A 23,628-nucleotide genomic window follows, 5' to 3' on the forward strand; every position below is an offset into this window, starting at 1 on the left:
TTTGATAAAGATTTGATAACACTACACATCTGCCACACATCTGTACACATTAGGTGTATGTCCATACCTCTGTTTTCCTATTCAGAGGGAACTTCATCTCAAAGTACATGTTTATTTTATGCAATCATCGGGTTTAATGTTTTATTTGTACAGCGTTCAACATGTCGGATCTTTTTGAAAAAAAAAATGCATTGTAAATAAAAAAAAAAAGTGAATGAGTGAGTATACTTGTTTTTGAGTGAGTATACTTGTTTTTGAGTGAGTATACTTGTTTTTGACAACGTTCTTGCTTTAATTTATCATTCTGAAGTACATACTTAATGGCTGTACAATAGATTGGTCCCCTATAAGTCTCACTATTACCTTGGTCATCTGACGTTTTTCCCGTCAAATTAAACAAAGGTCAAATTACAGCACAAAGAGGCATGGTTGGAGGCAGGTTACGGTGGAATAACTGGAATAACTGTGGAAAAAAAGAAAACCCTGCTGATGGAGGGGGCAAAGAAGATAAAAACGGAGTGACAGAGACCAGGGAAAAGCAAAATGAACAGATAGGCTTACACTCAATGGAGACCTCTGGTGTTGTGACAAAGTCTGTTTCCCTGCTGATACTGCCTGGTCTTGAGACAGACAAAATCAGGTTTCTTTCTCCGAAATCAGTGAGCAGCAACCCTGCCCACTTATCAATACAACCAGGTGTTTTACTCTGTCTTTTCATGTCAGTTGTTCAGGCTTTCCAGGTCAAATTGGGATTAGCCAGGCTGCTAGCTGTAACCATGTTGCTACTGTCTTAGTCTTTGTGACAGCGACGGCAACATTAATACCGCAGGATAACAGTGAAAGATGAAACATTTACATTGAAATAGGCTTCTACGAAATTATTCTGCTTCCCCTCTCGGCTATCAGTACAGATAAAGCTTCACCTTTTATAGAGCCTTCCAGAGGCTTTCCATCCTCTCGATAAAGTGCATCAGATCACCCCTTGCCTTGCACTTTTTGAGGTCACCTAAGAGACGCTTTTTCAAAGCATGAGCAGTCTCACTATAGTCGACACTGATAGGAGCCATCGGTGGAGTTCCGTGCCAAACCGAAGGAATTTGCCAGCTGCAAGTGTCTCGATCAAACTTCACCACATCTGAGATCCTGGTGATTTTTGCCTTCTTCATCCTACTGTCCTTCCGGATGATCTCATTGAGCTTCTCCCACCAATCTTTACTATTTCTCCTCTTCGCAACGGGCTTCTCATTCATGTCAGTATGAACAAAATGGCCCAGTGGCTTCGATCTAACATCCTTTAACCTTGTGAAAGCATACAGCACCATCTCCAAAATGTCTTGCTCACTTGAGTTGTCCCTGGAAACGCTGACAATTGTGGCATCACTAAGTGCTACAGCAAGGCTCGCTACTTCCTTGGCACGTTCGTGACTGTGATCATCGTGAAGCATCTGATGCGGTTTCAGTCCTTCAGTGTCGATGAGCACGATGCAGACGCACCCCAGCTCTTCTTTGACTTCTTTGTCAATACTGATTAGTTGGATGGACGCCCCTCTGGTGCATGTTCCTTTGCTGACGGCAAACCTGACTCCAAACATGGTGTTTAGCAGAGTGGATTTTCCCGAGTTTTCAGCTCCGATGATAGCAATGACCTTGAGCTTACTGTTGGACTGCATTATGTAGTGAAGCTCGGTAAGCACCTCAGTGATCCATTTAAGCGGGATGTTTGCTGCATCTCCATCAACAAGCTCAAGTGGGAAACCGTCCTGTAGCATCTGAGCGCACAGCGCAGGGAGCTGTTCCATGGTCTTTCTCTGAGCGCTGTAGTCTGGCAGGTAACTCGCACATTCATACAGCTGCCCACACTCTCGAAGAAAGTGCTCGAGGCGCAAAGAGCGAGCAGATATTTGCTTGTCAATGGCCGCTATGTCTTCTGTATGTTGGGGAAGTTTCTGACTGAGCTCTTTGTATTGATCCTGCAGAGCTGATAGCTGGTTCCAGGACAGGTTGTCCAAATCCATTTCCAGCCATTTGAGGAAATAGTAACGCTGCACTTCGGATATGACCACACCGCGAAGGAAGCTTGACATAACAGGTGTCATCTCAAATTTGAGCTGTTTCCTTCTGAGCGCCTTTTCTTTTGTTTTCAAAGACTTGCGGTATTCTTCAGTGTCCTGGTTGCCAGCTTTACGCAGTCTCCAGCACTCAGTTTCCAGCCATGAAATTGCTTTCCAGATGTGCCCCTGGGAAGCCAGATGTTTGTCTTTGAACTCTGAGGTATTAGCGATGCGTTCAGTGATTTTACTCACATGCTTCTTTGCACCCTGGCATTCACCAGAATCCTCATCAACCAGGATTTCCCAGCCTGGAGCACTGTCAGCCAGATTTGCTATCGACACTTTGTTCGGACAGTTTTCTAGCAACTTAGAGACTGATTCCTGGAGGGCTTTGATCAGCTCTGTCTCAGTCTTTTTCTTTTGGCTCACATTAGTTTTCTTTAAACTTGGTTTCAACGTCAGCGTTTGCAGTGTAAAGGTCTTCCCCTGTGCACTGCTAATCAAAATGACATTCGCTTTCGCATCTTTTCCTGTCAGATTCTTGAAGAAATCAGCTTCTGATTCATCACAGAAGATGTAAATAGCTGCGGATGTCCGACAGAGGAATGAGAATTGCTTGTCAAAGGCCCTAATGTCTCCTCTGAGGTTGGCGACAGCCAGTGGCTCAGTGAATCTGTCTACTTTCCTGTCCCCACACGGGTGGTACCAGCTTATTTCAACGAGCCCCTCTGAAATCCTCCTTGGAACATCACCACACACCATGTTGCGATGATAGAACGGGTCATGGCACTGCTGAGAGTTACTGAGCAGTTTGTTCAGCATCTGAGACTTGGACAACATCATTCTGTCCAGCCTGACAAATGACACCAGGGGAATATCAGAGAGCACAATTCTTTCTACACAGCTTAACTTTCGGAATGCCAGATTTGAGGGACTGAAGGTTCTGACAATTTCACGCATGGACCAAAGCATCAACGTGATTTGCTTTGTTTCATAGTTGGGCAGCAAGAGTGGGACAGCAAACTGGCAGAGTGCCATTTTCAGAACTATGTACTGCTGAAGGAAACTGTCTGAACAAAGGAGCAGCGCAACAATTAGGTCTAGGGGATTAATGGCATTGCTTTTGTCTGTGTTCACATCATGGGAAGCACATCTGACACTTCTAGCATTTGCATTCAACATTGTAAGTTTCTTCAAAAAAGCCCCAGGGAGTGACTCAGCAGTCTCGAGCTTGTTCTCTGACATATCGTCTTGTTTGATCTTCATAACAGTGCTCAGTGTTAGCTTGTCGTCATACTGGTCAAGTCCCATCTTTGACAGCGCCTCCATGAGGCACGGCTCTGTAAATCAACACAAAGAGATAAATCAATATTCATGATGTAACAATTAATTTCATTCCAGAAACGTGATCATTTTGCTCAGTTCATTTTATAAAGACCCTCTCAAGTGTAAGTAAAAAGTTGATACTGGATCACAGATTGAAGTGGAGTTTAAAGTTTTGGTACAACAGAATTCAGTTTAATTTTGGTTGAGAGAACAAAACTGAGGTTCAAAGAGAGGTTTAACTTCAATCTAATTTTTGTGTTACGTTAAAAGTTTGGTGCAACACAGTTTAAACCTAAACCATGATTTATTTGGGTTTAAAAGTTAATCCTTGTCTACAAAATCTGGCCTAAGTCTGGACTCACACAATTTCAGCAATTGAATGTCAGACTTAACTTGCAAAATACCGCAGAAAAATAAGAAAAACCACTCCATGTGTGGGGGGAGGGGGTCCAACCGACATTCATGTCCGGCTGGATCAACGACTCACAAGTGGCCCTAATGAGTCTGAAACTCACACATGTCCTTAACGACTCTGTAAGGACACTCCCACACAGGGTTTAAAAGCCTGCCAACTCCCCTCCCATTAGAACTGAATAAGCCTCTTGGATGAGAGGTGAAAAGTCCAGTAGTTGCCTACGATATAACACTTAGAATTACCATGACCTGGTTTGAAAACACATTTTAAATATGACAATGTAGTGTAGTAGAAATTACGGTGTTTGCTTTTACATTTCCTAAATGTGGTGGAGTGGACATATAAAGTAGCATGAAATGTATATACTCAAATAAAGAACAAAAACAAGTACAGCACTGAATTGATTGTGCAAAGTTACATTCCATCGCTGCAGGATTACACCTTTGAATTATTTCTTATTTTCTCTCTCTGCACTGGGTTCACTTATCATACTCAATAACACTAAAACTTTGTCAAAAAGTTTCTTTGTATACATAATGTACAATATATTTATCAGACTACTACATTTATAAAAGTATTTCGTGAATATTAAATGCGATATAACTCCCACCTGTGTGTATAGTTGTAGAGACTGGCTCACTGCACGCATCACCCAGCACTGTAGAAACAGAGATAATGTACTCTGTGTCTGGCTCTAAATCAGAGAACATCTTGTAGCAGTCTTCTGTGTGTACTGCTAAAGAATCTTTCCCTGGACTTGTGATGGTTATGAGGTACTGATGTGGAATTCCCTCCATTTTTTCTCCTTCCGTCCATTTTAAAGACAGAGCTGTGGCCTCTGAATGTCCTTTTTTTAAGTGTCGAGGGGCTGGCACGGCTGCAAGAGAGCAGTTATTTGAAAAAAAAAACTGTGTGTGAATGAAACACGAACACAATGCAGTAAAAGAAACGTGAAATGTGTTCGCATCCCTTTTATTACCTGTCACAACAGATGCCTCGACACATTCGCTTAAATTGCCATCCTTGTCTTCTGTGGCCACTCTGAAAAAATACTTTTGTCCAAGTTGGAGTTTGTTTATTTCAATTTTGTGAAAACCTCTGATGACGAGGCAACCCGTCATCTTTATAGAGGAGCCCCACATAACTCTGAAGCTGGCAGGCCCCTCTGGTCCCTTTGGGCATTCCCAGCTTAGAATCACAGAGTTTGGCTTCACTGACAGGAACGTGATCTCACCAGGAGGGGGCACCACTGTCAAACATAAGACAGCACAAAAACTATTTTTGAGCCACTCTTACATTCATAAACCCATCATTATAAGCCCGGTGAATGAACATTATCATATAAAACACTTTCTAATGCTGCACACTCATTTTCATCCAAGAGGAGCTTGTTTTTTAAGTTATTGAAACTAAAAATTCAATTCTGTTTTTTTTTTTTATTATTACTCCATTAATATTATTAATATCAAAATTCTGAGTTTCATTGTTGAGAATAATATATTTGCTTGTGTGTCTGCTTCATCATCATGACAAATTATTCACCCAGTGAAATATGAGTTTTGGCATCCATTTGAATTAAATACTACAGTAACACACATTTATATATCAGCCTGTGCTCTTGGTAACTGGCTCTGGAGATGTAGAAATCTCTTGTAAACCTTATCAAGATGAAGATGAATCGATGAATAGACAGATGGATACACAGGTATAAACAGGTTTAAACAGCCGCTGTACACCACCAATAAAAAAAAAAAATATGATTTTTACCTCTGCCCAGCTATGTGGCGTGATGTGCTTTTTTAACTTTGGATCAAAGTCTATCTCTCTACAGGCTGTCATAAAATCACTGGAGACAGCACCCTTTTTACTGCTGACTAGATTTTACTAGTTGGGAGGAAACTTGCAACAACTCTTTCTATGAAACTCTTTATCTTTCCTGGATCCAGTTTATGCCTTGTCAACTAGAGAATTCCTGTATTGTTTTAACTGCCAGCCAATCAAATTGCTTATCTACCCCCAGATACTTGTAATTAAAAAGCCATATGAGTAAATCCCAAATGTGTGTGTGACTATGCCTGTACCTCTGAAGTATTCACTCACCTGTCTCAGTTAGTCCAGAGCTCTGTTATCCATCACCACAACACACATGCAACAGAATAGAATGAATTAGCAAAATGCAGCGTGTCACTATTAACATATTTTTCCCATTATTTACACATTTTCAGATTTTCACCTGACTTGCATGTCTCCTCTTCCAGACGATGTCGTGACCTTTGTGATTTTTCCGGGCACATCGGCTGCAGATCGGAGTCTGATCGGACCTGCAGAACAAGTCTAGAGGCTTTTTGTGTTGCAGGCAGCGCTTCCTCTCGCCGTCCTGACACACATCAGTGAGTGTGTGTTCCTCCAGAGCTTCGTTTTTGTAGTGGTCCCACGCATCATTCGTACAGAGGGAGATGTCACAGGTCAGGCAGGTCTTCATAGCTCGAGCTTTACAGCAGATGTCACATATCACCTCCTCATCTTCTCTGTTAAACAGGCAAATAAAGTGCACTTATTATTATTCACTGCATGAAGCAGTGCAAGACATGTTCGCTATGTGTGAGCCTGGCCCTTAAACATTAAAGATGGGGGGACTAGTTAAGTTTTCTAAACTTTTCTAAGTTTTTATCTTTTCCATAAGTGAATAAACAAGCTATTTATAAAATAAGTTCTCCAGAATACTGTGTGAAGGTAGAAAGGTGGCAGGGTCCACCAGATAAAAAAAACATTATGAAACTGTGTTGTCCTTTAAGGTCGGTTTCTTTATTCAGTTAATTTAGTCATGAAAATGAAGAGAGCTACTTTATTGAGTTTGTTTAGACAGAAGAAATCAGTCAATCAACATCTTTCTCTTCTGATCGTGATCAGTCTTTATGAGAGTGGACTACTAAGGTATTGAATTTAAGAAGTGTCTCACGAATCAGTTGTCTCCTCATCAAATACTGAATCCCTCGATCCAGTCGTGGATGAGTATGCTGTCTGTGCTTCGAACTGAACACCGCTGAAAGACAAAATAGGAAAAAAGACTCAACGGATGTTGACAATAATCTGTAATTAAAAGCTACAAGAAATTGCCCTCTTTCTTTTTCTGAGTCATTCATATTCAAAATGTAACAGTAAAGAATTACAAAGCTGAGATTACAATGACTGCTGCAACATCCCATTGGAATCAAGAAGTGAGGATGAATCAGCCTTTATATTGCTTTAGAGTTGATATCTGAGTCATTAATAATTTCTGATGCATTGATTAAATATTGTTTCTAGAACAAGCGATTATTCATTATTCATTGTAACAAAATCATATTTAGTCTTGCTTCTTACGTTTCGCTTCGGAGGAAGTTGGTTATGGTATCCTCTGAATCATCGGACACGACACTCTCACATGCAGGAAATGAAGGGTAGGAGGGTTTGACCTTATTCCTGAAAATTATACGGAAAACTGTACATGAAGGCTATATAAATGTACAAATACTGAACTAACGCAGCTCTCCACCTTTCAGTTCAGTCAACAAATTCTTCCAAAGCTGATGAATGTGTGTCTCTCATTATAAAACGAATTGTGCAATTAAAGCTGCGGTTGGTAAGATTTCAGAAAGCAGCAAGACCAAACCAAAGGAAAAAGTAAATAATTCCACACCCTCTCTCCCTCAACATAAAAGTTTATGGGATTTTTTAATTAGATTTTGGTAAGTTCTGTGGCAAACACAAGTTTGTGATGCTTTTTTTACATTTTGTTCAGCAAGATAACCTTCACAAATGAATCACTTTTCTGACTTTCAAATCATAAATTAAGTAAGAGTGTGTGAAAGTTAAACGGAAAGTGTCAAAGTGCGATAACAAATTGCTAACATGAAAACCCCACTGGCATTGACTTGCATCTGATCATCTCTGAGCACCTACAAATGTCATCAACTTTTGTTGAATGCATCAAAGAAAATCAGATATTTTTTTTTACCCATCAACCTTATGTTCGTTTAATAACAGCACATGAATTAGACGGTAATGTGAACAGTGATTTTTACCAGCTTTGGCCATCAAGGGCTCTGTGACCAGTTGTTTGTACTGGATACACAACTGGGGCAGGACCCTGCGGCTTCAACCTGAAAGTCATTACACACATCACACAGCATACATGTCTGTCAGTTTTCACATGGTATAGTTAATCAGACAGAAATTCAGCATGGTATCAGACAAATATTCATGCAGGAAAAATACCTATGTGGAATCTCAGAATAAGGCAGATGTCCACCCCAGGCTTTAGGCACCCCATATGCTTTTGATCTGACAGGAGGGGTTAAGAAAAAAAATCAGTCGTGTCAAAACCAAAGATGCAGGAATTTTCCATCACCAAGTTTCCAAGTATCAAATATGCTGACAAAAGACCAAAATCTGCTAGAGGTTACTGTATTCGTTCAACCACTTGTCTGTCTCTCAACCAGACACTGACAGTGATCTCCTCCCCTAAAATATATTACAATATTTTCATTCCTTGCATGCAATAGTGCAGTGTGTACATTTTTCATGCAAAACTTAGTAGGAAGGTTTGCAACTGAGCATGGTGTCAGCTAGTATAAATACCATTGTTGGGATAAAAACAATGTATTAAAATCCCCATGAAATGGCTAAGCAAGTGCTATTTGCTTCAGCACAGTTGGGTGTTTCCAATAAAAACAGGCAGCTGCCAACAGCATGGACCAAGGTTATGTCCCACACCACCCCATCCCCTCAATGGCAGCATCATCAAATAGAGGAAGCATTAATTGGAAAAACAATATCTGCCCCTGAGTGCAAAATGAGTCATCATCATTTTTGATGTGTTTCCAGGGAGTTACTATCTCTAAAATACCATTAAGAATATTTACAAAATGTTTTTCTGGCTTTAGCTAAGAAATGGAGCAAGACATTATACAGTGATTCTTTTAGATCATAGGGACTTTAAAGACACAAGTCTTGCATTTTGTTGTCAGGGATGCCTGATCTCTCAAATCTGAAAGTATGACAACACAAATTGTCTGTGAACCCCTGAACAAGAACAGCATTTGTCTGATCATAGCTTGGCAACCATATGTACACAGAGCAGACCTGTCATGCTTTGGCTTGGATACCTTGAAGGGTTTTGGCAGGGGCTATAGAATGTGTCCTAACCAACATTATAAGATTTTTGATGTCATCATTTTTGGCAGGACCACATTAAAACTGGCTGGTCACTGAGCATGAGCATGAACAGCAAAATAGCCTACAGGCTAGGCTCATTGGCTGTCGGTGCTAACCTCATATTTAGCACACGCTTTTTGTTTCTTTCAGACAGAGCTAGGCCAGCTTTTTCCATCTGTTTACAGTCATTTTGTCAAGCTGACTGGTTGTTGGTGATAGCTTCATATTCAGCACACAGACATGAGAGTGGTATCCATTTTGTCATCTAATCCTATACAACGAACTGAATCAGAGCATTTCCCAAAACGTGAAAAAGTCCTTTAAACCACGAGCAAGGAAACGTCTTGCATCAAAGATTTCACTTGCACGAAAGCAGCTTACATGAATACATAACATTTGTAATTTCTAACTGAAACTGTGAATTTATGGTTTCTTACCGTTCTTCTTTTAAGTCTACGATGGGTTCATTGGACTGTGCAGACCTCACACTCATACATCCACTGGGCAATGGACATAGTGTCCTCGATCTGAAATTCATTATGCAATTTTAGGAAATGTTTAGTAGCCTATCTTTGTCTTTACTTCCTTACATCAAAGCTTTTAATTGCACAAAAATACACTGGTGTTTTCACACTGAAAAAATGAAAAGCTATCTTTAAAAAGGTGTGAAAGTGCAACATGTTCTTCAAATACAGCAGCTTTGTCAGTGGCCTTCAGCTTCAAACTATGACTGTCTACTAACTCCTCTGCATAATTTTAACGATCGGGGGGCTCCACAGTCAAATTAGCAATAATATGTCCAGTTTGACTTTCAAAATAAAGCTTGCTGACAAACTTACATAATTCACTTAATATGACATATTACCTTTTGGATTATTATTTACACTCTCAAACGTTTAGGTTTAGACACCAAAACAACTTAGTTAGGTTTAGGATGAGATCATACTTTAGGTTAAAATAACTATTTCAGTCTTGTAACGTATGTGACGTAACTCACATGACATCAGCAGCGTATGTCATTAACATACGTTAACTCACTTACGGACCATAACTTCAAACCAAATCACTTTGGACAAACTGAACATGAGCTCCATTCTCTGGAAGAAAAGTCCAGTGTATGACTCATCCAGCCACCTCAACAAGCCCCTAATTCAGACCTTTTTCCCTCCTTAAACTGACTTTATACTGCCAGGCTGCTGTACTTGATGCTTTGGGAATGAGAGCAGACTGGAAAGTACAGTAAAGTCACTTACAAAAAAGAGAAAAATTTAAAGAAGCTTATTAAACTGTAGTGCCATGTAAAGGAAAAGTTTTACCTCTTGGGAATATGCTTCCTTTCTTGCTGAGAGGTAGATGAGACAGTTGACACAACACTCATGTCAGTATGCCCATACAGCCAAGACGGGGTTAGCTTATCACAAAACAACTAGCGTGGCGGTGAAGTCTTTACACTTTGATCTTTAATGAATTAAACAAGTGAGATACAACCTGTTGATGCATGAGCAGTAGAGGTACTTGCAGGCACTTTTTGTTTCTTTCAGACAGAGCTAGGCCAGCTTTTTCCATCTGTTTACAGTCATTTTGTCAAGCTGACTGGTTGTTGGTGATAGCTTTGTGGTTTCTGGGCTCTCTTCATCAAAGGTGTCGGCTAGTAGTATGTTGATGTAAGAATTCTGCGGAGGCAAGGCTGGGTGGAATGATAGAGCAATCTTTATTGAAACAGATGCCAGCGTCCGAATCAGAATCGGCCGCATTCTGATGCTCTCTAATCTATGGCAAAAGCAAGGCCAAAATGCTTCGCCCTCTGCCCTATCAGAACTCTTATCAGCCTTCAATCTTAGGAGCTCTACCAAGTGCCACACTCCTTCTCTTCCTATGTGAGGGTTTTTAGAGTCCCTTTTCCAGTACACACCCACTTCTTCTAAACTGGTCACTTTGGTAAATTATCCAATAGACTAAAAGAGGAGATGACCTGTCTCCCCCATAACTCATCTAACTTGGCTGCAGTCAACTTTAGGTCTTGTCCCCAAATTGACACCTCTATCCTTCCACAGGAACATAAACGTGTAGACATCTCCCACCATTTGGCGTGCGGGCCAATCTCAGGTTTAGTACTTTATGATGGCCTGCAGCCTGCTAACCTTTAGCCCTCACACAGTTGAAAAACTACTCTAGGACCCCTGGAGCTGTGAGCCTCACTCTGTCTGCATTCCTTAACTCACATGAGGAGAAACAATTAGTCATCATTCAATCCAAACTAAGTAAACTCAAAAATCAGAATGTGTTGCCATCCAGATACCTCAGCTTCATATTCAGCACACAGACATGAGAGTGGGATCAAATTTGTCATCTAACCCTCTACAAGAAACTGAATCAGAGCATTTCCCAAAATGTGAAACAAGTCCTTTAAACCACGAACAAGGAAACATCTTGCATCAAAGATTTCACTTGCACGAAAGCAGCTTACATGAATACATAAAATGTGTCATTTCTAAGTGAAACTGTGAATTTATGGTTTCTTACCGTTGTTTTTTTAAGTCTACGATGGGTTCATTGGACTGTGCAGACTTTAAACTCACACATCCACTGGGCAATGGGCTTGGTGTCCTCAATCTGAAATTCATTATGCAATTTAGGAAATGTTTAGTAGCCTATCTTTGTCTTTACTTCCTTACATCAAAGCTTTTAATTGCACAAAAATACACCGGTGTCTTCACACTGAAAAAATGAAAAGCTATCTTTAAAAAGGTGTGAAAGTGCAACATGTTCCTCAGATACAGCAGTTTTGTCAGTGGCCTTCAGCTTCAAACTGTGACTGTCTACTAACTCCTCTGCATCATTTTTACAGCCGGGGGGGGGGGCTCCACAGTCAAATAAGCAATAATATGTCCAGTTTGACTTTCAAAATAAAGCTTGCTGACAAACTCACGTAATTCACATAATATGACATATTATGACTTTTGGATATTTATTTACACTCTCAAACTTTTAGGTTTAGACACCAAAACAACTTAGTTAGGTTTAGGATGAGATCATACTTTAGGTCAAAATAACTATTTCAGTCTTGTAATGTATGCGACGTAACTCACATCACATGACATCAGCCGTCTATGTCATTAACGTACGTTAACCGACTTACTGACCATAACTTAAAACCAAATTACTTTGGACTCCTTCTCACAAATTAAACATGAGCTCCAGTCTCTGGAAGGAAAGTCCAGTGTATGACTCATCCAGCCACCTCAACAACCGCCTAATTCAGACCTTTTTCCCCTCCTTAAACTGACTTTATACTGCCAGGCTGCTGTACTTGATGCTTTGGGAGTAAGAGCAGACTGGAAAGTACAATAAAGTCACTTACTAGAAAGTAAACAATCAAAAGCAACTTATTAAACTGCAGTGCCATGTAAAGGAAAGGTTTAACATATTTGGAAACATGCTTCTTTTCCTGCTGAGAGGTAAATGAGACAGTTGACACAACACACTTATATGCCCATACAGCCAAGCAAACTTATCTACAAGCAAGGGTATTGTAGATCGTAATCAGCTTTTCATGTGCCAAACCAATCATACACGATCTTTATTCATCAGTGATCAAGTCTTTCAAATGCTGTTTAATTTGACAGAACTACCACAATGTATGTATTGATATGTTTTTCATTCATTAGGAACTTTCTTATTTCTTACTTAGGATTGAAAAGATGTATGACTGCTATCAATTTTTATTAAAAGAAGTTATATATTCTTACCTTGCATCATCTTTTAAGGAGTCCATCCCTTTTTTTTGGCTGAGGGGTCAGTAACAGCTCAAACCGCAATCCACCTTGGCATCACTCTGCCACTGGACCATGACATTCGTGACAACCTGCACGCAAATTGAGTCTGATATCAGGTCAATTATTAGTAACTGCATTATTTATGAGTGAGTGGTTTCCTTGTCTGGGTCTGGGTGAGCTTGCCAAGGTAAATTCTATTCAGTTCTGTTGATAGGGCAATAAAGTATTGAATCTTGTTCTTGAATCATAACTTTGCTCTTGTAAGTGACACCACCTCAGGTGTATTACAACAAATGTGTTTACTGGAAAACAGCTTGCACACAAAACTTCCCAGAACGGTTCATGACAGTTATGGTATAAGCTCACCTGACACAAAACTAATTTTTCTCGTGACGCTGGTTTGACCACTGATTTGTTCAGTTTACCCACAATGTAAAACTAGTGTATCCTACACGTACACTTTACATGGGTAGCCTCCCATGTATAGTTATGCGGACCAATGCAACCCATCTTAGTATTGTTGACTTTCTTTTTAACATTGCCAACAGTTATTCTGGCCCTATGGTGACTGGTCTGAAGCCAGATTGTAATTATCATTATTATTATTATTATCATTATATTATTATTATAAGTATCATTGTCATTATTATTATTATTATTATTAGTAGTAGTAGTAGTAGTAGTAGTAGTAGTATTATCAAACTGGGAACTAATAATCTGTCTCTGTTATTGGCCAATTAGTCATCTATAAAGCCACGATAAAGTGATTTAATAAATATTTTGAAGATATTAGTGTTATCAGTCAGTTAGTGGGAAGCAGTTTATTTTTGCATTTCGAAGGCCTCCACACATGGCCTCCATAAGTCAATAGTGGAGTTAGCAGAGACAAATATTACAATGCATTAGAAATAACTTAACTTTTGGAGAGGTGCAGGAATACTTGGCAAGGCAATTTGAAAAAAGAAAAGAAAGAAATGCTGTCCAATTTATGCTTTTTAACAAAATAATAAGTAAATGATATGTATGAAGACAAAAGACACTTTCTCCTGTACTGTTCATCTGAATATGACTAATCAAAATATGCCTTGGAGTGACTTAGATCCTATATATATATATATAGTGTGTGGAATAGAAAAATACAAAACTAGCCTACCTGATAAAGTCTCATGGTGAATCATGGTAAACTCAAACAGAGCTTGATGTGTTAGGTCAGTAAGTGAAATCACTTGACTATCACGTGTAATCTCACTGGCAAAGTTACTGACCGCTCCCACATTTCTTTAATATATAACTACTGTAAACTTGCTAGCAGAGGGCTGCATACTTCAGTCACGGTCTCTGTTATTGACGTGTTTCAATATATATTTTACACAATGTATTCAAGTGGTTATTTTTATGATGATTACTTATCAACACATAACACTTGATCACTTTGAGTGCTTTGGTTTAAAATTCAACGTGTGTGTGTGTGTGTGTGTGTGTGTGTGTGTGTGTGTGTGTGTGTGTGTGTGTGTGCATGTGCATGTGCATGTGTGTGTGTTCAAGTTCAAGTTTCAAAGAGGATAGAATTGCATACAGATATGGGAACTGATTCATGAGTCCTTTCATGAGTGATCTATCAATCGTTGCATCATTTTGAATGAAATCAGATGATCGTCTACTGTAGAAAGAAATATAAGTAATTTGGTTCAGTCTCACAAATGTTATATTACTCATTCATCACTTATGTATTAAGTATTTTGCTCAGGAGGTGTTTTTTGCTGCTGTAGGCATTAATTGTGAGATTTATGTTAAATCTCTACATCTTGCCCTGTGTGCCGCAGAGCAGGGCTAACTAAAAAACGTGTTTAGAGTGCAGTGTCAAGTCTCCCATTGATGTACACTGCTGTGAAAAAGACGTTCTCCCTGTGGACAATAAAGTTCAACTAACTGACAAATATTATCAACTAGCATCAGCAAACATTACAGCATTCTGGTGCATTGATCATTGCCAGTCCCCACTGTTAAAAAAAAAAAATCTCCATTACAAACAGAAGTCCTGCATTTATAATACTACTTATAAATAAATACTCCTACTGTAAAAAAAGGTACAGAAGTATTCTCAGCAAAATGTACTTAAAGTATCAAAATATAGATAATTATCACATGATTGTTTAAGTATTGAAGCGTCAGTGTGTAAATAGCATGGTACTGCTCACTGCTCGAGGTGCAGCTAGTTTAAACTACTTTAGAGTTTTGTATTGTCTATTGGTTCCCCACCAGTGGTTTGGGCCCCCTCCAAAGGGTCACAAGAAAAATCGTAGTTGTCATGAGATTATTTCTGTTTGAGATGCATGGTTCTGCTCCAACACGGTAATGCAGCCAAATTGAGAACTCCCCACCTACATTTGTAAGTGGGAGGGGTACAGATCAAGTTAGACAGACAGATGAATATACAAAGAGATAGAGTTTAGAGACACCCAGCTGTGGTTGACCATCAGTGCCTGTTTAAGTTCTAAATACAGGCCTAAATATGGAAAAGTTAACTCACTTTTAAAGAAAAAGTTTCGTTTTTGGTTCAGTCAGCCCTTTGGGTTTAGTCAGTTGCCTAAATGGACTGCATGGTAAACTGTAAAATGATTCTATACTGAGTCAGGCTACTGCATTTTTCCAAATAACATGGAGACAGATGTCTATAATCTGTATTATCACATACAATCATGCCTGGGTTGGGATATATAGCCTTAATGATATATATATATATATATATATATATATATATATTATATTTGTTTGGCTTTATTGAGATACACAATATATAACTCAATATTTTTGTTGTCTTCTCAGAAGTACTTCATCAATGCTATAACTGGGCGACAAAATTAAATGCTGCAATATTTTGGACCAAAAACATTACTGAACGGATGACTATTGGTCCTTTGACAAAAAACTAACATATTTCAGATAAATAATCAGTTATGTGGATATAAGCAGGTATTAGAGCACAGTAGCACAGTCACAAGAAACTTGTGTCATGCACTGTCACATATATCTAGGTTAGTGCTTAGTCAAACCCAGGCCTCAGGAGGCAGCAGTGTTAAACAAAGACACTGTGCTTTACCTTGCTTCGCATTCATCTGTTAACACACACATACACACTTGCATACAAGATGCAAGTGAGCTACCATGCAGGGCACTTAGAGTACAGTCTTCAGTTGGATTTTCTGACCAATGGAAGCAGGAAGTGGGTGACCAGAGCCCAGTCATATACATCATGGTTTATGAAGAAGAATCTTTATCACAAATAATCATACAATCATGTACAATGTAGTGAAACTGGTTCTCTACATTTAGCCCATCCCAGACAAGCAGTGGGAAACCTACCTACAGCGTCCGAGGCCAACTCCAGTGCTTTGGTCAAGAGCACTGACTGGAGAATAATACACTATACATTACCTCCAAAATGTAATATTTCAGGACCACTCATGATCACATTAACTCTTGACATTCGCTACTGTTGAGGTCATTTAAGTTACCATAAGTTTAGGTAGTGAAGTGTTTAGGTCAGGGGTCCCCAAACCTTTTTGGGTGGGGGCCACATCAACTTTCCTTTCTTTGATGGGGGGCTGGGGTCAGTTTATACCAGGAATTGATATGGGTCAAAGTGACAACCAGTATGATTGTGGAGATTATAAATCATTTTTTTGCAGCTGCCCTTTGCTTGGCCTTGGCACCACCTGTTTGTTTGCAAAAGAAGTGATAGAAAGTCTTCACATGTTTATTTGAAGTACCATAGATAGTCCTTTTATTTTATAGAAAATAAAAACACAAGCTGATGCCAGGTAACAAAAAGGTGATGTGATTTTGTAACAGGTACAGGTGAGTTAATTGATAGGTATTGTCTTTACAGGTAGTGTTACGACCAGGGCCTAGGGGAAACCCTGGTGCAACAAGAGAATGAGACTCCCCTCTTCCCACCCTCCAAACACCACCAGCAGCGAGCGTTTTAACATAGTTTTATTATCAAACATAGTTTGTCCACAATCACACAAATGCTGGTAGTCTTGGACAATGGAGGAGAGTCCACAGGAACTGGGAGGAGCCGGCCTTTAAACCCTTGTCTTCCAGACTGGAACCAATCAGCTCTCGGGGACAACCTACAACCAATCTCACACACACACACACACACACACACACACTCATAGGTAAAAGAGTGATAACAGACAAATGGAAACATTCAAGACCTCTAGGGTCATAACACCTCCCCCCTTAAAACTGAACATTTCTCCCATAAAGAAATGTTCAAGTTATTGCAATCGGGTGTTGAGCAATCACAAGTCTGTTCCCTCTTAAAACCAATCTACATAAAAACAGGACCCAAAACCTTATTAGTGGGTGCCACTCCCAAAAACAAAATGGCCACCACCATGAGGAGAGAACACAAAAAGCAAATACACCAACTGTGGTAACAGACACACACCAAAAACAGCAACAGGTGCCCAACACAACAGTGGAGTGCAACAGCCACCACACAAAAGGCATCACTGTGTAGTCAACACTACACACAAATGTCACCAGCTTACACCTAAGCTGCAACCACAAGTGACCCAACAAAAGTGAACTGCCACTACCACACCCAAAATGGACACCCTTGTGATCTCCAACCACATGTTACTGTAAAAGGAGTGTAATAAAAAGGGGACAAAAGTGACCAGACAAACTGGGAAAGCCATAGCCACCACTCAAGATCCACTGATCTGGGGAGCGACACCATGCCAATCACACTAATTAATACACTAAAGCAGCAACACCTACATGACCAAACCAAAATTGGACTGCAACAACCACACACAAAAGGTATCACACTGTAGTCACCACTACACAATGTTGCAAGCTTACTCTTAAGCTGCAACCACAAGTGACCCAACAAAAGTGGAGTCCAGTTACCACAACCAAAAAGTCACAAAAAGTTACTGCACACAAGTGTTAATTAGGGCCACACATCACAACATGAACACAAAAGCAGCCATCTCACACAAAACCACGTTGCTGTGCAAATTATAAAAAGGGAAACTGTAGGGACACCCCAACTTTACCTGCCTACAAAAGGTGGCTAACTCACCTAGCTAGTCTTCAGTGGCTTGCCGAGCTCGAGGCGTCTTTAAACGCTGAACTCAGTGAATCACCGAAGACCAGGAATCTAGTCAACTGCGAAACACTGAAGCGAACCCCCACCCAGGATTACCACCAAAAATAAGAAAGGCAAAATAACAAACATGGCAAATTACTTGAAAGTGCCCAGCAGCTATCTGGTCGGGGTGCTCAGACAGACACACAACATGCAGCAACAACTTAACAAAAGAGATGACCACTACACTTAACTAACGGCCACTTACACAAACAAACAAAACCAAACCACATCTACCTCACCTCATGGACATTCAGATCCTGGATGAGCCCCCAATTGTTACGAGCAAGCACCACCAGCTATGAGCATTTTTAACATAGTTTTATTCAAAACAAACACATTTTCCACAATCATGCATGCTGGCAGTCTGGGTCAATGGAGGAGAGTCCAGAGGAACTGGGAGGAGCCAGCCTTTAAACCCTTGTCTTCCAGACTGAAACCAATCAGCTCTCGGGGACAACCTACAACCACTCACACACCTGCAACCAATCTCACACACACTCATACTCAGGTAAAAGAGGGATAATAAAAAACAGACAAATAGAAACATTCATGACCTCTGGGGTCGTAACAGTAGTGAAATAATATTAATACAGAATAATAGTAAAAATTAGGTGAAGTAGTCTTATCTAGGTGAGCTGACTTTGTATGTACCAGGGATGGAAATGAACTTTTTTGTCCACCTGCCTCTGTGGCTGGTAAATTCTAAAATCTACCAGCCACTTTTATATTTAAGCATTGATGTGTACAGTACAATGCCTAGAAACACATTTTTCTTGTACAAGACATGCACAAAGTATTTCCCAATCAGTACTTGTTACCAGAGTTGATTATTCAGCAATTATGTGATACCAATGAATGATTATGGGGGAAAAACTATCCAAGGGTCATCTACTAGGTAGTGAAATAACAGGAAATTAAAGCACAGGCAAAGCCACCAGGGAGGCTTGTCTTGCACGTGCTGCCGTGACCCGGATTCGAACCGGGGTTGCTGCGGCCACAACGCAGAGTACTAACCACTATACGATCACAGCCTCTTTCTCTGCACAGCAACCTCTAGTTTTACTGTGTCCCTGCCTTGAAATGGTATGCTTTGAATTTTGAATATCTTAACTGATGTGTCAGAGAAGACAATGAAGTTCATCAGAGGGCTCATGGAGTGCCGCTCTGCATATTCTTCAGGTTGAAATGTAACTTTTCAAAGATGATTATGGAGTAATAAGTTTCCTTGCTGGCTGTCACCGCCTTCTACTAGTTGTTGAATTGCCAATTTAGTATTATTTGGTGTTTTTCAGTTGTAAATGTCCTTCGTTGCACAGTATGTAGAGTGGCAGCATTGACACGAGGACCAAGTGCTTCACACTAAAGGGTACCAAAGGGTACATCGAGCTAGCCAGGAGTCGAACCTAGAATCTTCTGATCCGTAGTCAGACGCGTTATCCATTGCGCCACTAGCCCTACGTTCACCTGTTATTATCGCCTCGAAAATGAAGAAACTCCATTCACAGTATTCTGACATTTGACCTTATGTCAAATCAATTCCTTCATAGGTTACTTCATCATTATCTTTGCACCTTCTTTCTCATGCCTTACTCTATCACAGGTAGACATTTGGTTACATTTCACTGCAGTTATGTGGAGAAATCTCACCACAAAATCACCTCCAAAATTGATAAACTCTATTTTCAGTATGCTGACCTTGACTTTATTTCAAAATAATTCCTTCAAAGGTTAGTTCATTGTGTTTACATCTTCTTCCTGATGCCTTACTCTATCAAGCGATTAGAATATTGGGTTTTGCAGAGTAAATGTATGGAGCACCGTCAAGTTACAAAATGTCTACCTTAAAGCGCAGGCAAAGACACCAGGGAGGTTCTTTTTTCACATGCTGCCGTGACCCGGATTTGAACCGGGGTTGCTGCGGCCACAACGCAGAGTACTAACCACTATACGATCACAGCCTCTTTCTCTGCACAGCAACCTCTTGTTTTACTGTGTCCCTGCCTTGAAATGGAATGCTTTGAATTTTGAATAGCTTAACTGATGTGTCAGAGAAGACAATGAAGTTCATCAGAGGGCTCATGGAGTGCCGCTCTGCATATTCTTCAGGTTGAAATGTAACTTTTCAAAGATGATTATGGAGTAATAAGTTTCCTTGCTGGCTGTCACCGCCTTCTACTAGTTGTTGAATTGCCAATTTAGTATTATTTGGTGTTTTTCAGTTGTAAATGTCCTTCGTTGCACAGTATGTAGAGTGGCAGCATTGACACGAGGACCAAGTGCTTCACACTAAAGGGTACCAAAGGGTACATCGAGCTAGCCAGGAGTCGAACCTAGAATCTTCTGATCCGTAGTCAGACGCGTTATCCATTGCGCCACTAGCCCTACGTTCACCTGTTATTATCGCCTCGAAAATGAAGAAACTCCATTCACAGTATTCTGACATTTGACCTTATGTCAAATCAATTCCTTCATAGGTTACTTCATCATTATCTTTGCACCTTCTTTCTCATGCCTTACTCTATCACAGGTAGACATTTGGTTACATTTCACTGCAGTTACGTGGAGAAATCTCACCACAAAATCACCTCCAAAATTAATAAACTCTATTTTCAGTATGCTGACCTTTGACCTTATTTCAAAATAATTCCTTCAAAGGTTAGTTCATTGTGTTTACATCTTCTTCCTGATGCCTTACTCTATCAAGCGATTAGAATATTGGGTTTTGCAGAGTAAATGTATGGAGCACCGTCAAGTTACAAAATGTCTACCTTAAAGCGCAGGCAAAGACACCAGGGAGGTTCTTTTTTCACATGCTGCCGTGACCCGGATTTGAACCTGGGTTGCTGCGGCCACAACGCAGAGTACTAACCACTATACAATCACAGCCTCTTTCTCTGCACAGCAACCTCTTGTTTTACTGTGTCCCTGCCTTGAAATGGAATGCTTTGAATTTTGAATAGCTTAACTGATGTGTCAGAGAAGACAATGAAGTTCATCAGAGGGCTCATGGAGTGCCGCTCTGCATATTCTTCAGGTTGAAATGTAGCTTTTCAAAGATAATTACGGAGTTATAGGATACCTTGCTGGCTGTCACCGATGGATTTTGACGCCTTCTACTAGTTGTTGAATTGCCAATTTGGTATTATTTGGTATTTTTCAGTTGTAAATGTCCTTCGTTGCACAGTATGTAGAATGGCAGCAATGCACGAGGACCAAGTGCTTCACACTAAAGAGTACCAAAGGGTAAATCGAGCTAGCCAGGAGTCGAACCTAGAATCTTCTGATCCGTAGTCAGACGCGTTATCCATTGCGCCACTAGCCCTACGTTCACCTGTTATTATCGCCTCGAAAATGAAGAAACTCCATTCACAGTATTCTGACATTTGACCTTATGTCAAATCAATTCCTTCATAGGTTACTTCATCATTATCTTTGCACCTTCTTTCTCATGCCTTACTCTATCACAGGTAGACATTTGGTTACATTTCACTGCAGTTATGTGGAGAAATCTCACCACAAAATCACCTCCAAAATGAATAAACTCTATTTTCAGTATACTGACCTTTGACCTTATTTGACAACAATTCCTTTATAGGTTAGTTCATTGTGTTTACATCTTCTTCCTGATGCCTTACTCTTTCAAGCAATTAAACTATGGGGTTTGTCAGAATAAATGTATGGAGAGCCGTCAAGTTACAAAATGTCTACCTTAAGTCTGAATAGACAAAGTGGTTCAAAATGAAGGTTAGATGGCTAGAAATCTACATCAATATCTCCCTGCAACTAAAGGAATTTACAGTAAGCCTACTTCAACTTATTTCATATGTTCAACTGCACTGGACCCACACAAATGAAGTGGAAATTGTCATAGAAAAGTCTGCCAGAAGTAAGGAGAGAAGTTACAACAGTTCAGCTATTAAACACCAAGTCCTTACCACAGTACAGAAAAATTACCCATTAACCTCAATGTCCCAATTCCAAATGTTGCATTATAAAATCTATAAAATTATTCACTCATTGTTTGTCATGAGTTCAGTGATATAGTGAATTGTGCGTCTTTGTATTTGTAGATTTTTTTTCAGGTTTTATATCATTAATTGACATAGAAATGCATATTAAAAATTGAATAATTCCCCTGTCAAACATGAGCACCTGCAGCTTGCTTCTTACCCCAGAATAATTGCAAGAAATAGGATCACTGAGCAGACAGGGATCAGCAGACAAGGGAGCCAATGATGTATGCAGGACGTAAGAGGGAGTGAAGGAATGATAGTTAATTAAGTTAGACTGACAAACACATCCATTCTAATATGGTGAGCTAAATTTAAGACTTAAAAACTGCAAAGGTCAAGACTAAATAACATGACCGTCTTACTAATGTATTTAGCTGTCAGTAAGATGTAGAAAGAAGGAATGAAAGTAAACCAATGAAGTAAACATTGTTTCCAGGGAATTTTGCTCCAAAAAGTTGGGGGTCTCAGAGATTTGAATAAGAGTGGACAAAACTGAAGCCAAAGAGGCTGAGATATTCTGACTTTCAGTCTCTAGTTTTTGGTTTGAATACAAAGTTCCACCCTCTGGACTTGCAGACTGAGCCCTCCTTGGACTGAGCTGGTACGTACTGTGACATTTTCACTGTCATCACATCGAGTCAGCGTGGGAGTGAGACTGCGAGGCAATACGACTCACTGTTTTACACATTAGTAATACGTTGTTTTTTGTGTGTTTGTTTGTTTGCTTTTCAGTTGGTGCTGAGAAAAACTATGACGTCACGTCTGTAGCAGTGAATTGTGGGTGATTAAATCAGTGACGTCCGGTGCAGTCTGGTACCTGAGCAGATTCTCTGGAAGTGTGCCACAGCTTTGCTTGAAGTCCGTTGTTGACTAGATGAATAGTGGATTTGGAAAGCAAACATCAAAACACACAATTTATGGATATGACTTCTTTTTTTTTTTTTTTTTTTACCCTTAACATTCAACAGCAGGGGGTGCCTTTTGCAAAGATTTTTTAGACTTGTGAATCCCTGATGTATGGCAGTCTTCTCAGTTTGATAAATTATGGTACAGTAAATATCTGTCCTCTTTCAAGGACTACAACTTTCTAGAAGGCATGGGATGCAATATATTGGCAGAAATCATTTTTGAGGTGTGTACTTCTCACATTAGTTAAGAAATTCAAAAGATACAGATAGCTCAAATCTTTAAGCAGCACATCTTTTTGAGACAGCACAGTGGGAACATTAGTGGTATAACTCTGCCTGCTTCCATCAAATGTGCTGATGATCTCTTGCATTGGCTTTGTGTGGGTGAATGATCAGAAAGTGTTTTCTTTAATATATACAGTACCCATTAAGTGAAACATTTGATTAAGTCTTATTAAAAGGACCTGCGAATCTAGGACAATGGAAGGAACACCTACAGCACTGAGAGAGCGATGTTAACATACTCTTCTGCAGATGCAAAGGCGTTGTGGAGAAGAATGAGTAGGATGTCTGGCAATGGGACTGTCATTTGGGACTAGAGTTTACTGTTTTTTAAGGCTGAAGATGGGTTATGTTGATGTGCTGTGTTGTGATCAGATTGAACTGCAACACAAGCAGCAACCCCTCAATTGTCATCAGACATTTGAATCAAGATTGGCTCGATCCTGGTGGTTGCACTGAAGTATGTTGTATTTCTTCCAACATACTTAAAT

General features: G+C 39.9%; 1 protein-coding gene and 5 non-coding genes across 6 annotated transcripts; all 6 read right to left on the minus strand.

The window, feature by feature from the left end:
- Positions 1-243: 243 nt before the first annotated feature.
- On the minus strand, positions 244-13,982 carry LOC115585928 (up-regulator of cell proliferation-like). Its single transcript, XM_030424633.1, has 13 exons — positions 13,918-13,982; positions 12,738-12,853; positions 11,512-11,601; positions 9,426-9,515; positions 8,050-8,115; positions 7,857-7,934; positions 7,156-7,254; positions 6,752-6,835; positions 6,026-6,320; positions 5,893-5,914; positions 4,772-5,041; positions 4,403-4,669; positions 244-3,391 (listed from the first exon to the last, which is right to left on the minus strand). The coding sequence occupies exons 2-13, from the start codon at positions 12,761-12,763 to the stop codon at positions 927-929; spliced, it is 3,852 nt and encodes a 1,283-aa protein (XP_030280493.1). The 5' UTR covers positions 12,764-12,853; positions 13,918-13,982; the 3' UTR covers positions 244-926.
- Positions 13,983-18,893: 4,911 nt separating this feature from the next.
- On the minus strand, positions 18,894-18,965 carry trnah-gug (transfer RNA histidin (anticodon GUG)). The gene has a single exon. It is a non-coding gene; the product is annotated as a tRNA-His (tRNA).
- Positions 18,966-19,316: 351 nt separating this feature from the next.
- On the minus strand, positions 19,317-19,389 carry trnar-acg (transfer RNA arginine (anticodon ACG)). The gene has a single exon. It is a non-coding gene; the product is annotated as a tRNA-Arg (tRNA).
- A 431-nt stretch (positions 19,390-19,820) lies between these two features.
- On the minus strand, positions 19,821-19,892 carry trnah-gug (transfer RNA histidin (anticodon GUG)). The gene has a single exon. It is a non-coding gene; the product is annotated as a tRNA-His (tRNA).
- A 351-nt stretch (positions 19,893-20,243) lies between these two features.
- trnar-acg (transfer RNA arginine (anticodon ACG)) lies at positions 20,244-20,316 on the minus strand. Its single transcript has one exon. It is a non-coding gene; the product is annotated as a tRNA-Arg (tRNA).
- An 867-nt stretch (positions 20,317-21,183) lies between these two features.
- On the minus strand, positions 21,184-21,256 carry trnar-acg (transfer RNA arginine (anticodon ACG)). Its single transcript has one exon. It is a non-coding gene; the product is annotated as a tRNA-Arg (tRNA).
- Positions 21,257-23,628: the final 2,372 nt, after the last annotated feature.

Source organism: Sparus aurata, chromosome 1 (assembly GCF_900880675.1).
Source record: "Sparus aurata chromosome 1, fSpaAur1.1, whole genome shotgun sequence".
Lineage (NCBI taxonomy): Eukaryota > Metazoa > Chordata > Actinopteri > Spariformes > Sparidae > Sparus > Sparus aurata.

What these genes read in the sequence shown, in the direction of transcription:
- LOC115585928 (XM_030424633.1), bottom strand. Translation starts at nt 12,763, where the DNA reads ATGGACTCCTTAAAAGATGATGCAAG. An exon ending in GTAGACTTAAAAGAAGAACG is followed by an intron (nt 8,116 to 9,425) that starts GTAAGAAACCAT and finishes CCCTCCTGTCAG; the next exon opens with ATCAAAAGCATATGGGGTGC. An exon ending in CTCTACAACTATACACACAG is followed by an intron (nt 3,392 to 4,402) that starts GTGGGAGTTATA and finishes GTTGATTTACAG; the next exon opens with AGCCGTGCCTCATGGAGGCG.